The sequence below is a fragment of the Siphateles boraxobius genome, unplaced genomic scaffold, assembly GCF_051911475.1.
Source record: "Siphateles boraxobius isolate OS27281-9 unplaced genomic scaffold, OSU_SipBor_1 65, whole genome shotgun sequence".
Classification (NCBI taxonomy): domain Eukaryota; kingdom Metazoa; phylum Chordata; class Actinopteri; order Cypriniformes; family Leuciscidae; genus Siphateles; species Siphateles boraxobius.
Genome location: NW_027509192.1, coordinates 1043849 through 1060548, shown reverse-complemented (window position 1 = coordinate 1060548; position 16700 = coordinate 1043849). Strand labels below are relative to the sequence as shown.

General features: G+C 38.3%; 1 protein-coding gene across 4 annotated transcripts in view; it reads right to left on the bottom strand.

Annotated features, from left to right (window-relative positions):
* Positions 1-16700, bottom strand: part of eps8l2 (EPS8 signaling adaptor L2) — a 44399-nt gene that overhangs the window by 3483 nt on the left and 24216 nt on the right. For all 4 annotated transcript variants that reach the window (XM_077210090.1, XM_077210089.1, XM_077210092.1 and 1 more), the window contains 15 exons: positions 13869-14030; positions 12036-12185; positions 11656-11735; positions 9881-9990; positions 9736-9800; positions 9457-9583; positions 9136-9224; positions 6838-6912; positions 6037-6185; positions 3906-4062; positions 2512-2546; positions 1831-1936; positions 687-836; positions 288-336; positions 5-182 (listed from right to left, as the gene is read on the bottom strand). In XM_077210090.1, coding sequence (XP_077066205.1) covers positions 5-182; positions 288-336; positions 687-836; positions 1831-1936; positions 2512-2546; positions 3906-4062; positions 6037-6185; positions 6838-6912; positions 9136-9224; positions 9457-9583; positions 9736-9800; positions 9881-9990; positions 11656-11735; positions 12036-12185; positions 13869-14030 — 1682 coding nt within the window. The remainder of the gene's footprint in view (positions 1-4; positions 183-287; positions 337-686; positions 837-1830; positions 1937-2511; positions 2547-3905; positions 4063-6036; positions 6186-6837; positions 6913-9135; positions 9225-9456; positions 9584-9735; positions 9801-9880; positions 9991-11655; positions 11736-12035; positions 12186-13868; positions 14031-16700) is intronic.

The window sequence follows — 16700 nt, the reverse complement described above, 5'->3', positions numbered from 1 at the left end:
TCACGGTTTGGAGAAGCCCTTGGCGTTGAGCCAGGTGGAGACCTCTGCTGGGCTGGAGTCGAAGGTCAGCGGGACGGCCGCCTGACGGACCACCTTGAAGTTCCTCGCGGGCTGATGCGCCTTATTACCGGTGATCAACATGAGCAGCTCATCGTTCACTTTATCCATCTGATGAGTGTGACCTGAGGCAGAACCATAAATACACAATTCCAGATGTATTCTCGTCCAGAACCTCTAACAGGATCTGATCATATTTATCTTGTATGTGTGTTTTTTCTCAGACTCACCGTCTTTATCGCTGCCCATTGAGCCGGAGGGAGACTGTCCTCGGTACGGCTGTGTGAGTGAGATACACAAAGTAATGATTACTAATGTCGGGAACACACTTAACGACCAGCTGAAACACTCTAAGACTGAACTGAACACACTTACAGACTTTTCAACAACTGACGCATATTTTAAACACTTCGTGAACACCGACTGAACGCAACTGTCTCTGACTCTGATTAATATCTTCTTTTGTGTTCAACAGAAGAAAGAAATTCATACAGGTTTGAAACAACTTGAGGACGAGTAAATGATGACAGAAGTTTTGTTTTTGGGTGAACTATCCCTTTAAGTGAGTCCCCGGCTCAAGGACATTTAACGTTCATTTAAATCTGATGAAGTTCGGCTGGTTTGTTTACCGGACTGTACGGTGTTACTGGACTGTAGGGCGGGTCGCTCATGACTTGAGGGTCCTCGAGTTTGACCACATCCAGGATATTATAGGGCACGAATCCCGCCTGACCGCTTCTGTTCCTCAACTTCCACCACTGCTTGTCATCCTCCAACACCTTCAAACAAACATCAGTTCTTTCATAATACAAATCAACAGAAATTGTGTTGCATGACTTTTTTGTCACACAGTAAGAGAATAAAGCTATAAAATTAGTCTTTTGATGAGAAATGCTGGAGTTCTTTTAATTGGTATGTTGGCATATCTGAGCACAATCTTAGACCTTGAGATCTCTAATAAAACTCTAGAGGAGATGTGTCTGAGTCTTTATCTCAGGAGAAACATCCTCAGGCCCTGTTTACAGCTGGTATTAAGATGTGTTTTGGTTGATCGGATCACAAGTAGACGAGGGAGACACATTCCCGTTTACACCTGGTGTTTAAATCTGTCTCTTTTGTCCACTTTCAATCACTTCTGTCCTGATTTCTTCGAGGGGAGGGACTATGGGTGAGTAAATGTAAGGGCTTTTTCAGATCTTTCGATCTTATGAACAAAATAAGCTCCGAGACCAGAGACGACGGAAAATCAGACAGGTCATCAGTTTTGATGACCAGCAGTAAGACCAGCCGAACGCTGTGAGTGTGTGTTAGAAATCAGGAATGATGAGAGAACATTGTGCTTGGTACATTTATCATCTTCAAACTAAACTTGAGTCTCCAGCTGGCAAAGTTTAAATCCCGTCTGTCTAGATCTCTTCATAATGTTACTCATTAGATCAGTAGACGGAGAGAAGACGGTCTTCTGTGGCTGTTTGAACACACTCGATCACATGAGCGTTTACACTACGAAAGCAATCCGGCGAATGTGTTTTCAACTCCCTCTGGAAGTGTTGAAAGTGGACAAGCTCAAAACGTTTTAGACCCCATTCACACCTGTGTTTAGTGTCGTCCACTTGTTAGCCGATCCACCAAAACGCATCTTAATACCAGGAGTAAACACGGCCTAAGGAGCAGGAGACTTGAGCAAAACTCCATTAGAGCTCTGTTTAATCGTTGAGATGTTAATGAGATGTTAATGAGATGTTAATGATATGCAATTTGTGATCTTTATACCTCCAGAATTTCATCCTGGAGCACTGACAGCTCGTTGGCATTACGTGCCACAAAGTGGTAGCGGATCTTTACATATTTCCGAGAAGGAGGAGCCGTCGAGAAAGACCTGAAAAACATGAGTGAGGGCAACAAGCTGATCAGAAAAATCTTCACATGGATCAAATATCAAAAACATGTGTCACACTAAAAGGGGCAAGATGTCACAATAAGAACCTGCTGTTTATTGACAAGGATTTTAGAACAATCCCTTTGTTTGATGTTTGAACTACTATCTGAAAGTAGTGAAAAGTAAATGAAAATAAATCTTCCACAATTTAGGGTCAATATGGATTATATGCCATTTAATGGATGTTCAGCTAACTTTAAACTTTAAAAGGTAAAAAAATGACAAGTTTGTGGAATATCTACATTGTTTTGGCCCAATTGCAATTAATAAATTGTATAAAATTACAATAAAACATGTCAACTTGTCCTAACTTGACATTTACAGAAAACACTTTGTTCCTGAACACCTTTTAGATAGTTGACTCTTGTCTGAATGTATGTCAGTGTGCTTTCATTTTGGTTACTTGTTACTCAATAGCTTTTAATTTTAGTTTGAAGGACAGAATTCATATAAAATTCCAATTTAATTTAATTCAAATTTTCTCAAAATCTCAAAGTTACTGAGATATAACTCACCCGTTTGAGGAGAGCGACGACTGTGATCCAAAGAACTGACATGGAAAAGAGGGAAAAGATGGAATCCATTTAATACAGAGAAGAGATTTACACACAGAAAAGACTATAGCTGCGTCCCAAATAGGGTGAGCACCCGTCCCGCTTTGCGTTGTACCGCACAGCATTTTCACCCCTTGTCCCGCACGTCGCATATTGAGAAAATGTCCAGCATTTTCATCAGTCTGTTGGTTGCTAATTATCATATTATGAAAACGTGCATGCGTTCTTTTGCCTTTTTAAGAAAGTATTTTATTTAATCTTTTTGCGGCGTAGGTTTTCACCTATATTTAACAGCGGTTCGTCAGAAGTACAAATACCACAGCCGTTTTTAAAATCCTATCCAGTGGTTGAAAGGACAGGAGTTAACACGGTCACTTGTAGGTTGTGACAGCTGTCAATCAAAATGTGGAGCGGTGATTCGCTCCATGTGTTCCCTGTCAGAAAACAAATTAAATTCAACAGAATTTATCAACTTGTTGCCTGCTGTGGTTGTTTTAATTCACATCCTTTCTAAAAATATGAAAGTTTTTGGTTTAATACATATAAATATATATATATATATATATATATATATATATATATATATATATATATATATTATTGGTTTAATATATATAAGACTGTCAAATTATCTAATTTTATGTTGTTTTATATTTTAATTGTTCATTATTTATTTATTTTGTTGGATTTTAGTTTAAAAAATAGTGATCTGCATGATGCCTGCTGGCTCAGTGATGTTGAATTTAACTGACATGTAAAATAAAGACATGTTATGTTACATTGTGATGTAATGGTGTTTTCTGGAAGGGACTAAAGAACAAAGAATTTTTATCAGCTGAAAGGCAGAATACAAATGTTTTTATTAAGTTAGATAAACATTATACAACAGTTTCAGGTTATGTTTTAGTGTTGGTAACATTTCCCAAATTGTCCCACACAAACTTATAATCATCCCACATTTGGTTTGTTTGATGGTGGTCACCCTAGTCCCAAATGACACACAATACACTATGCACTTATACACTATGCACTCAACCGTGTAGTGTATGAACTTTATGTGTTTATTTTGTCTTTCAACATCAGTGTCTGATAGCCCCTCCCCCTCCACTACGTAATTAAAGTTGCAGCAGTTTAAGTGTCCACCGTTTCACACTTCGTTTTTTCAGTTAAATAAGTGCATCGTCCGGGTACTTAAGGTGCACTTTTTCTTTTTAGAATTATCAGTGTGAACGCACTACTCGCAGTATTTATACTACAAAATGGCATAGAATAGAGCACAAATACGCGATTTGGGACGCACCTTGTGTGTTTAAACAGCTTCATAAATCATAAATCGATTCATCTCTCTCTCTCACCTCTTTTGCCCGGTACTCTGACTGCACCGGAGACTTCGGGACACCAGCGCTCTCCGTCTCCCACGGGGCCGTGCGAAACAGATCCACTGGCGGCTCCCAGCCGTTCCGAAACTTTGGGACATACAGAGGAGCGCACTGATCTTTCGGCCAATCAGCTCTGAGATACACAAAGACACACCCAGAATAAAGCAACATAAACATACAGACTAATGGTTGACTCATGCTAATCTAGATACTATAATTTTGATTAGATTTATTTTTTATTAACAGATAAAATAACATGAAATATGTCATAATATTTGCCATTAAAGTGCCCCTATTATGCTATTTTAATGGTTCCTAATTTTGTTTTGGAGTCTCCTACAATAGGTTTACATCCATTCAGGGGAAAAAAAAAATATATTTTTTTAAAAACAACCTTTTTCTCATTATATAGATTGTAGCATCACTGCTTTTCTCACAGTGTCTAAAAAACTTTGATAAAGGATTCAGCCTCTTTAAACTCCTTTCTAAGAGTCTACTCTGCTGTGATTGCTCAGAATGCCCAGTCTGTTATGATTGGTCTACTCTGCTCTGATTGGTCAGATGGCCCAGACTGTTGTGATTGGTGTACTCTGCTCTGATTGGTCAGATGGCTCAGTCTGTTGTGATTGGTCTACTCTACTCTAATTGGTCAGATGGGCCAGTCTGTTGTGATTGGTCTACTCTGCTCTGATTGGTCAGATGGCCCAGACTGTTGTGATTGGTGTACTCTGCTCTGATTGGTCAGATGGCTCAGTCTGTTGTGATTGGTCTACTCTACTCTAATTGGTCAGATGGGCCAGTCTGTTGTGATTGGTCTACTCTGCTCTGATTGGTCAGATGGCTCAGTCTTTTGTGATTGGTCTACTCTACTCTGATTGGTCAGATGGCTCAGTGTGTTATGATTGGTCTACTCTGCTCTGATTGGTCAGATGGCTCAGTCTGTTGTGATTGGTGTACTCTGCTCTGATTGGTCAGATGGCTCAGTCTGTTGTGATTGGTCTACTCTACTCTAATTGGTCAGATGGGCCAGTCTGTTGTGATTGGTCTACTCTGCTCTGATTGGTCAGATGGCCCAGACTGTTGTGATTGGTGTACTCTGCTCTGATTGGTCAGATGGCTCAGTCTGTTGTGATTGGTCTACTCTACTCTAATTGGTCAGATGGGCCAGTCTGTTGTGATTGGTCTACTCTGCTCTGATTGGTCAGATGGCTCAGTCTTTTGTGATTGGTCTACTCTACTCTGATTGGTCAGATGGCTCAGTCTGTTGTGATTGGTCTACTCTGCTCTGATTGGTCAGATGACTCAGTCTGTTGTGATTGGTCTACTCTGCTCTGATTGGTCAGATGGCCCAGTCTGCTGTGATTGGTCTACTCTGCTCTGATTGGTCAGATGGCCCAGTCTGTTGTGATTGGTCTACTCTACTCTGATTGGTCAGATGGCCCAGTCTGTTGTGATTGGTCTACTCTACTCTGATTGGTCAGATGGCTCAATCTGTTGTGATTGGTCTACTCTACTCTGATTGGTCAGATGACTCAGTCTGTTGTGATTGGTCTACTCTGCTCTGATTGGTCAGATGGCTCAGTCTGTTGTGATTGGTCTACTCTGCTCTGATTGGTCAGATGGCTCAGTCTGTTATGATTGGTCTACTCTGCTCTGATTGGTCAGATGGCTCAGTCTGTTGTGATTGGTCTACTCTACCCTGTTTGGTCAAACGGCCAAGTCTGTTTTGATTGGTCTACATCTTACAGTGCATGTCAGAAACCAAACGTTCATTACCATATCTGCATTTCAGCTCAGGACGACTCATTCGGGCAGTTCAAAATCAATTCTTTCTTTTGGAAGACAATAACTCCATGTTGTATCTGCACTTTGCAGACCTTTCACATACACAAACCACTGTATTACACACTACATGAAAGGTGGTATCCGAAAAAACATAATAGGAGCACAAAAAACTCTGGTCGAACACTAGTTAAAAGACTTCCCATCATCTGATACTGATAATCTCAAAATGAACAAACATTGGCTGATGTATCAGCTGGATATATCAGTTTACCACTGACACACACTCCGGTAACACATCTACAGTTGTTGGTTGAATCATCACCTGGGCCTCGTCCAACCGTCTCCCAGCAGCTCAAAGATGGTCATCTCTTTGGGAGTCAGGTGTCCTCTCAGGAAGTCCACTGTGTCCCGCGACAGGTGAGGAGAGATGACCACACGCGGCAGCTCAGGACTGCCACTATTCTGCAGTATCTGAATTCACACAGGAAAAACACATTACAGATAATTATAGGAAATTAGATGAGCCTTTAACTATTATGCATATTTCCCTTTTGTTATTGTCGCCTTTTTCGCCTTTCTTCGCCTTTGTCGCCATTGGCTTTTGGCTTGCTTAGTTGGGGACATTTAATTTTATATTTAACAATACTATTACAACATTATTTTCACTGTTATCTCTGTAAAGCTGCTTTGAAACAATCTGTATTGTAAAAAAGAGCTATATAAATAAAGGTGACTTGACTTGACTTATTGTACCAAGGAGGATGCTCATAGTGTTCATATTATTATTGTTGTTGTTGTTTATTGTTGTAGTTTATTGTAGTTTTACTGACGAGTACTTATACTCTTATTTTAAATAAAATGTTATATACTTATATTTTAAATAAAAAATAAAGTGAGATAAAGGTAAAGGTGTCTTCAAAGGTAAAAATGATATATAAAGTTTTGTTTTATGTATGTAATTTAAATGCAAAGGGTCTTTTAGGGGCAGCATTAGCATTAAGGTTTTGGTTTATTCTGTAGTAAACATAAGCATGCATTTTTATAATAAAACCCAAATACATTTTTGGTATGTTTTCATTTCGATAGCTAGGAAAACATTTTGTGTATGTGTTCAGTTCCTCACCATTTCCAAAGGTCCAAACAGAAAGTGTACAAGTTCTGAAGCGTTGGGGTTCTGAATGTGTTTCTTCAGTTTGGCCTGTAGAGGGCACACACAGACCGTCAACAGCGTTCACACACAATTGGCCTCTTTCATGACACTGAGCAGAATAAATTTGTGTGCATTTCAGTGGCGGTTCTAGACCATTTCAACTGGGGGGGCCAAGCTGGGGCCAGTTGTACTGTTAGAGGGGCCAGTTACATTTAGACGTTATTGTTGTCATATAATTTTCTGCACTGCACTGCAGGCATTAACAGGCAAAATACCATGTTTATAATCATTCAACAATGTATTTGCATTTCCATTATATTTTTACATTTGCATTACATATTCAGTATTAGTCACAGTAACTGTAATTGACATGATGTCCTTCTTTCTCTTCATTTTGGTGAGAACTATAGAGCAAAAGCAATGGGGACCAAGAAGCTTATTAATTCATTTACTGAAAATAACTGACTTGCTAGGTAACTGTCTAACCGTTTACAGGGTTCCTGCACACTTTTTAAAGTCAAATTTAAGGCTTTTTAAGACCTGAAGAAATCAAAATTCATACCGTACATTAGGGGTGTGCAATATCGACAAAAATATATCCCAATATTTTCAATGTTTTGTTGATAATTAGATGATATTTTACTGATTGTGTTTTTGTGCTGGTGCCATGGCTGGTTTAGGCCTGTTGTTGACAGCAGACTCACAAAGATATTCATATTTTTTAATATTCTATGCAGTGGTCAGTTAACAGCAGGGACCGAAATTCATTTTTTAATTAATTTTTAATTAATTTAATTTGCCACCTTAAATCGATTTCCAGGGGCATTTTCACCTATATATGGACATTCTTTCTGAACTTATTTAGAGTTATGAATCACCTTTTATGTCAAATACTAACATTCAAATTATACAGTAATTATACTTATTTATAGAATAATACTTAATTATACAATAATTATACAGTAGGCCTACTACTGTTACCAGTCAAATTAATTCATTCAATCAAAATCCATGTTTGTAGTGCAGTCTAGCGGTGACACAGAAGCGGCATTAATATATTTACACTCCATTTACAATTGCATAAATAAAGCTATGAGATTTTTTTTTTAAATCAATATTTAAACATGAAATGATTTCTAATTTTAACGTTTTAATTAAAGGGTACTTTAAATATGAAACTAAAACCGCCAGTAGGCGGCGGAAAGTCACAGAAGTGAGTTGAGGGATTCATTCATTCAACCGATTTGTTCAAACGGCTGATTCATTCGGGAAAGGATCAAGTGATTCCTTCAAAACGCGGATTTCAGTCAATAAATCATCGCTGTCTGTTGCATTGAGACTCTGCTACGGTTTCATTTTGAAATTCTAGTCGGCGAAATAAAGGGAAAACAAACAATATTGACAATATTGTGTCTAAAAAGTAACTCATGTTAACTTATTGTTCATTTAACTGTTGTATAACATCAGTATCATAGTTGCAATTGTGCACGGGAAAACAGCACTCTTGCTGATTTGATATTCTAATATAAGAACATAATATGATATAAGACATAAACTAATTTGGGGACATAGCCTACCTATGAACCGCACACAGCAGTGAAAGGACGAGAGACAAATGCGATGTCAGCTCACAGTGCCTCCTACATAGTTAAAACAAGTATTACAATATTTTAATAGACAATACACATCGCACACCCGATACGCACATAAAGAATGAACTTGCAACTGACCAGCTTTCTCCTTCTCTCCTCTCTCGCGTGCAGGAGACAGACGTTATTCTGCCGCGATTCCCGCGAATGTGATGCGAATTGTCACGTGAACAAGCAAATCCACAAAGATAGAATAATAAAAAAAATTATATGCATATAACGATAACAAAGATAGCAAAAAACAGTTTTGTAAAAATTATTTCACACTCCACATTTAGGGGGGCCACAAGGGGGGCCAAACTTGTTGTCACAGGGGCACGGGCCCCCCTGGCCCCCCCTCTAGAACCGCCACTGGTGCATTTCATTCATTATTGATCAATTCATAAAAAAATTGTCACTAGAACGGAATGAAACAAACGTGATGCACAGAAATTTGCTCTTGTTTCTTTCTGCATGCTGTAAAAAGTTAAAGCACATACACAATTTGAGTGCAAATATTCCAGATGACTTTCAAATTAAACCACAGGAAGACCAAACCAAGGGTTTTGCATGAGTTTAAACAGAGTGCATGTGTTTTTAAGAGCATGCTTTTTATTTAGAAACAGAGAAAGGCGAAACCCACCAGCAGATTGAAAGAGAGTTTCAGCTTCTGAAGACAGTCGATAAACTCTCCTTCTGATGGAGGCTTGGCTCGTAGAGTCAGCATCCCCTCTGAAACACACACACACACACACACACACACACACACACACACACACACACACACACACACACACACACAAGTAACATGAGAATAATGCTTAGCAAAGCACATCAATGTATTTACACATTTGTTTTCCTAAGCATAAATGAACTACCTTTATTTTAATAATAAACAAATAAAAGTAAATTACCAGATGCATTAAGCACGAGTAAATATATTGGCTATATATAGCATATATACCTGCCGGTCCTCTCTTTTTGCTTTTCTTGCTCCTGTTGCGCTGGTTGAGTTGTGAGAAAGCCTCTGCCGCTTTATGAAGACGCGCCACGAAGATCTCGATGTCATCTAGAGCGCAATTCAGGATTTGCTGAATGACACACAGAGTGAAAATACACAGACTGAATTACAGCGTTACGTCTGGTCTGATGTAACCACTAATCTGATACACTCAGTGGTTGAGTGTGTTTTAGATGTGTGTGTGCGCAGATATCAGTGTTAGGCGGTGACAACGGCACTCACCACGTCCTTCTCGATCCGCTGGGCCAGTTTCATATTGGACTCGGGATCCTGCATCGACAGTTCATCTGAGACAAACACACAGAGTGTTTAGCGTTAATGTATTGACTGTAACTGTTAGCATACAAGCGTATTGTGTCTGTGGCACCTTTCATGTCCGTAGCTGCTACTCGACCTTTGACCCCAGGGCCAGGACTTCTAGTCTCAGAGGGTGGGATGATGGTCTCCCGTTGGCGTTTCATCTTTTCTTGGTTCAACCTGATAGAAGAGAGAGAAAGAGAGAAATGTGTTACAAAACCCACTGAACAGCCTACATAGGCAACAAGTCCTGATGTGAGGGTTGTTCCAAACGGTTGCCAGCCAGCTTTAAAGATAGCTCAATTTGGCCAAATTATTCTTTGTCTTCCCAGCATGTATAACTTGCTAAGACAATCCCTTGAGCATTGTGATGAGCTCAGATGGTGTACAATGTGGGAAACTATGATTATTAACTCTTTCCCTGCCATTGACAGAATTTTCCATAATTTATGAGACAACGCCATTGACGTAAATTTCCGTCTTGCCGTGTGTTCACTGTTATACAGTAGGGGCCACTATTATACATCTTCTGAAAGAGTACTGAATCTCCTGACAAAAAAAACACAGTCGAAGAAGAAACAGAAACAAGCGATATCTTGTCTGCATATGTAAAATAATGGCATAAGTAGCAAGTCAAAACTGCCTAATGTTACTGACCCAGGATCTGAAGGACTGCTATTGGACTGAAGCTTTGGGGGTGTTGATGAACTCAATCTAATCCATCTGTGTTTTCATCATCGTTCCGAATCCAATCTGGATGTAGTCTTTGATTATAACAATGATTTTTCTCTGCTTTTTGCTCAAAATTTCACTTTTTTTAACAAACCTAACCCACATTCAATTCTTAATAAAAAAGAATGCATGCTAGAATAAAACTTTTTTCTTTTGATACATTGCATATTCAATTATTCATGCAACAAAATATTTTGGGGGCCATAATTTTGTAAAGAAAAATCATAAAAAAATGCTGGCTGTGGTTGGCAAAAAAAAATGTTTTAAAGCTGGCGGGGAGAGAGTTAATACGATTGATTAAATACTGAAAAGTATCAAACTTGTTTACTCTAACTAAAAACTGACTCCCAACCACCTAGAAATGTCCTAAAACCAATTAAACACTCCAGCAATCACCTAGAAGTGGCGTAAAATCACCCTTAAACCTTCTAACAATAGCTAATTTTGACTAAATGATACATTCTCAACCTGTATAATTTGCAAATACGATCCATTACTGCATTGTGATGACCTCATATGGTGGAGAATGCTGGCAATGTTGATTATAAATATAATTCATTCAACACTGAATAAAATCAAAGTTGTTTACACGAAATTGAAACCTGACTAGCAAACTACTGGAAAAGCTCTAAAACTACTCAAACACCTCAAAAATCACCTTGAAGTGTCCTAAAACCACCCTAAAACATCCTATCAACCAACTGGCAATGTCATAAAACTACTCAAACACCATATCCTTTAAAGAAAGCTAATTTTGGCCAAACTATAAGCTTTGTATAATTTGTGAAGACAATCCCTAAATGAATTGAGACGAGCTCAGATGGTGGAGAATGCAGGCAATGCTGATTATAAATTTTATTCAAAATGCTAACTCTAACAAGCTACTGAAATCAATTGCAAGTCACATCTCCTGTGCACTTTAGGTTGTTATTCAGTTAAATGTGTCTTTACTATCTGTTTATCCTGTTTTTAGGACTTCTCAGTGTCGTCAATAGATGAACAGTCAGTCTGTTCAGCAGGTAGAAGTATTGTGAAACTTGGTGTCAGTCAATCAAACTAGTAATACGTTATTTAAAAACCACTCCAGTAGTGTCTATGAGGTCTAGGTCTCACTTTAGCGTCTGCGGTCGATTCTTCTTGCCGCGTGAGTTGTCTCCCAGAGCACTATCAATGTCAGCATGCACCATCTCGGCCTAAAACACAAACACACATGCATGGTTTAAGTGAAAGCAGCTCTCGATAGTGTTTATTATTATACCTTACATGTCTGTTTTTTTATTGTTTTTTTATAATGGTATTTCTGGGAAATGAGGACGTTTACACCGGGTGTCTATGTTTTGCTGTTACTTGGAGATACAACATTTCTCGAAATGTCTGCAGAATGACTAAACCTAAAATATATCATGCATGAAAGGTCATGCATTTTAAAGTATCATGATAAAATCCCTTTTTTGTTTTGGAAGTATATATACAAGTTTGTGTTTGTGTCTCACCTCCACTTCGTCGCAGTAGAAGAAGTGAATGTCTGGTTTGTGTTGATCATTGTCCTGACAGATGAGCAGAAGGACGGAGGGGTATCTCGTCTGGTTCAACAGCGTCTGACAGTGATGGACTGTGGCCAGAGGAAAGTTTTCAAGCTCTTCCTGAGAGACAGAAAGAGAAACGAGAGATCAGGAGAATTAGACCTTTAAAATGACCTTCAATTTTATCTAACCCTAAATGGCTTGCCAAAAAATATTATGTTGTATATTAAAAGTAAAATTAAACCAAGATGCTAAATGTACAAAAATAGATAAATATAGGACATAAACACATGAAGTACGTAAACCTGATTCTTAAATATTCTTAAAAAATAAATACATTTACTGTGGAAATGTTAATGTTTCTCAAAAATGTAATTTAATTTAATTTAATTTTAATTTATTGCAACTTCCAACAATTAAATAAACTTAAATTTAAATAAAACAAAGCTGACGACCTTTGAAACAAAAAACAATGATTATAATCATTAATGAGGTCAAAGATCTGGGAATGTTGGCACATATTACCAGAATAATGACATCACAATAAGACATGATTCACACGGATGAAACGCTCCCTATCAAGTTATTCCAGATCAGACCGGATTACACTTGGTCAACAGGTGTGGAACATGCTTTAATCGGTTCTCATTTCCATGATCTCAGGTGTGTGCTTTTTATTGACCATCAAGTTGCAGATGGTTTTAAATTTGCATAAACTTGCAAGCCCAGAATCATACATGATCTTGACTGAGGCTAAATGGAACAGAATTGACTGGAATGTGAAAAGGCTGCTTGTTAACATTGGTACAGTACATTACCCAATAGACCCTTTTTCAGTTAGTAAACATGGTGACGTTTTTTTGTGGGCGGAGCTTAGGTGGAGGCAGAACGATCCCTCTGGCCACTTCACTAACCTTAGTTTGCAAGTTTTGTTAGCTTGTTTTTTAACAATGACTGGAGAAAATCCGATTTTATCTTAATGTCACAACGTCACTCACTGTCCAGGACCGCGATTGTTATTTGCAAAAGTTATTTTAACGGACGGAACCAGATTGGCCGACCCATACACGCTCACTCAATGAATGGACGATCTGACAGGATTAACGTTAACGCTAGGCTACCTCCGGTTGAGTGGCCTGACTTCTACACCTATCCGATAGAGAAACTGAGCGTAAAGAGAAACTGAGGGCATAATAAATCTTTAGATGCCATATAACTATGTGCTGAATGGTCATGTACAAAACTTGTGTGGTACGACCCGCAGTTCTGCCAAGCCAGCGCCAAGAAGACGACAATGTAAAGAGTGACATTACGGTGCAACTTTAATGATGTCAATATTTTCTAGAAATAAAAATTCCAGATACAACATATTCATTTTTCATTGATTCTAGCACCCAACAACAAAACAAGATGATATTTAATAATACTAATACTAATTTAAGCTCCTCATTATGTAGACGAATCTGTGCTGGTTTGTATTTGCCGCATCCAGTTTTCACTAAGTTTTGTTTCCAGCAAGCGCCGTGACGTAATTGTAACGTCAGCGCAAAAGGGGTCTATAATCTCCTATATTGTCATGCAAAGTCAATAATTGGCTAATAAATTACGTCATCAGAAAAGGATAATGCATTACAACAGCTTACAAAGACAAAAAATATTTTCTTTGGCATAGCACATACCGATGAAACTTTAACAATAAGACCAGGAACATGGATTAAGTTCAGTTAAATTTTATATTAACTTTACAAAAGTTACTGTGCTAATCTCTACCCTGGTGAACATACAGGGAAAGATCACGCTCACCTTGGTCTCGCAGTCCAGGAGTTTGATGGACTTGTCCGTCACCTGTAGCAGCATTTCCTGAGTCCAGATTTTGTCTTTGGAGTCCAGCAGTTTCAGCTTCTTAATAGCATCGTCTACCGTAGTGATGGACTCTGTTTTATCCATGATGAACGTAGAGAGATGCTGCAAACATACACATAGACAAGTGTGTAAGGTCATTCCTAGAATGATGCAATGCGATTTGGTTCATTACATCTGATCTGTGTAATGGACTGTTGTTTTGCATGTGCATTTAATAAGATCTGTTTATTCTGACAGTCTACTAATAGTGCTATAGTAATGATGTCACCACAATGTCATGAGTTTCTCATAAAACAATTCAGAGACAAAAGACAATTTTGGCGAGCCACCTGGGGGAACATAAGCAACCTTTTTTTAACATTCATGCATATAAATTTTGTATAAAATGTGCAAAATGTTCATTTATCCAATATTCTCTATACAGTAAATGTCACATAACTGAATATAAGAGGAAGGAAAGAGCAAAAATGAGTGCAATTGGATTGCAATTGTAATGCAAAAAAAATATTTAGCATTTGATCTCACCATTTAGATTTTAAAGCACACATATGTGATTTGGATTGGGTTTGTAAACTGTACTTGTGTTTTTTCCCTGTGCAAACTACAAAAACTAAACAAATTTGAGCTGCTCTCCATTTAATTCCATTGCAGTTTAGGAGATAGTAAACTAAGATATTAAAGATATTGATTATTGATATTGACTTATTATTGATTTTCAGTTGTAGAAAAACCAGGTGAATGTCCTGATTGTCTAAAACATACCTACATATTTCATTGGGCGTTGTTATGTGTCAGCATCTTAAAGGAATTAATTGTTATTTTAAAAGAGAGAGTAATGTTAGCACACACCTTATAATATTTATATATCCACTTCAACTTTACTTTAACCACACCTAGTGTGTGTGTGTGTGTGTGTGTGTGTGTGTGTGTGTGTGTGTGTGTGTGTGTGTGTGTGTGTGTGTGTGTGTGTGTGTGTGTGTGTGTGTGTGTGTGTGTGTGTGTGTGTGTGTGTGTGTGTGTGTGTGTGTCACAATACGTCATTTACATGTCACAATGCTATGTGACAAACATTGATCCCTACCCATCAAAGAGAACAAATTATTCAAAGCATCATGCATGATTCATAAGCAGATTAAGTCTTGTCACCAATTATATAAGGGAAGGTGATCTCAGCATGGCTGCCTTGGATTAACCAGACCATCCAACCACAAACATGTTTATTGACACATCTGACTTTAACAGGATGTAGTCCAACTAACAAACTACACAAAGGGAAGTTTAACGTAGATTTGCTTGCTTTGAGATATTTACACAAATAAAATCTGTTTACGAGAGGGTAGGTCAGTGTTTTTAATGTTTTATTGTAGGTCTTTCAGATCAATTATTTGATTTCTGAGTTTTTAAAGTGCCAGAACATAGATTGTTTTCTAAGAAGAGGAAAAAACACTTATACACTCATTGACCCTAGCAACCACATAGAACCACCAAGCACCCTAACAACCACTTAAAATTGCCTAAAACCACTCAAAGACCCTAACAACCCCCAGCAGTAACCTACAAACACCTTATAAACCTAGTAACTAGCTATCAATCCCTTAAACCCAACACCCTACCAATCAGCTATCAATTACCTAAAACAACTCAAATACACTAGCAACCCCCAAGCAGTGGCCTAAAATCACCCTAACACCCTAGCAACCAACTATCAATTACCTCAAACCACTCAAACACCCTAGCAACCCCCTAACAGTAGCCTAAAGCCACTCAAACACCCTAGCAACCAGCTATCAATGACCTCAAACCACTCAAAATCCATAGCAACCACATAGCAGTGGCCTAAAGCCACTCAAAGTCAAGTCCCTTTCATTTATATAGCGCTTTTAACAATATAGATTATTTCAAAGCAGCTTTACAGTGATAATAGGAAATTTAAGTAACAGAGATTGTTTTGGCTTTACAGCAGCTCTAGAATAAAGTTATTGTACAGCTAGTTTTGATTGATTCACTTCCGTTGCAAAGATCATTAGTTATTAACTTTCACGCTTACACGACACCGTTTTAACAGAAAACCCTTAGTGCGCTCCGGCCTGCTCACTCGCACAACAACAGTGCCTGGTGGCTCGAGAACGCAAACCTTGGAATAGGTTAGAATCTGTGAAAACGCTGATGGTGTGCACATGCATTTTATATCAAACACCCTAGCAACCCCCTAGCAGTGGCCTAAAACCACTCAAACACCCTAACAACCAGCTACCGATGACCTAAAAACCACTCAAACAACCTAGCAACCACCTACAATTGCAACAAAATCACTCAAAACCCCTAGCAACCCCCTAGCAATGATCTAAAGCCACTCAAACATCCTAGCAACCAGCAAACAATTACCTCAAACCACTCAAACACCCTAGCAACGTTATGTCATTTCCCTAAAACCACTCAACACCCTAGCAACCTTAAAACAAGACATCAGCATCTTGGTGGTGAGTTCTTCTACAAAGACATTTTCTTCAGATAAATGTAAAAATATTATCATGAACACCCCTTTAAAGACCCTCTGAGATCCTTTTGCTCCTTTTATCAATAATATGCATATATGAGAGCAAGAAAAAGAGATAAGAGAGACAATATGGCCAATGAGTGAAGGGTTAAAGTGAGGAAAAATAGACCAAGGAAAATAATGCATCTAGATCAGAACAAAGTTCAACATAAGGTCTCGAGTTAGACGTTGATCAAGGTGCCATTTTATTAGTATTTGCGGAAATTAACCACTTG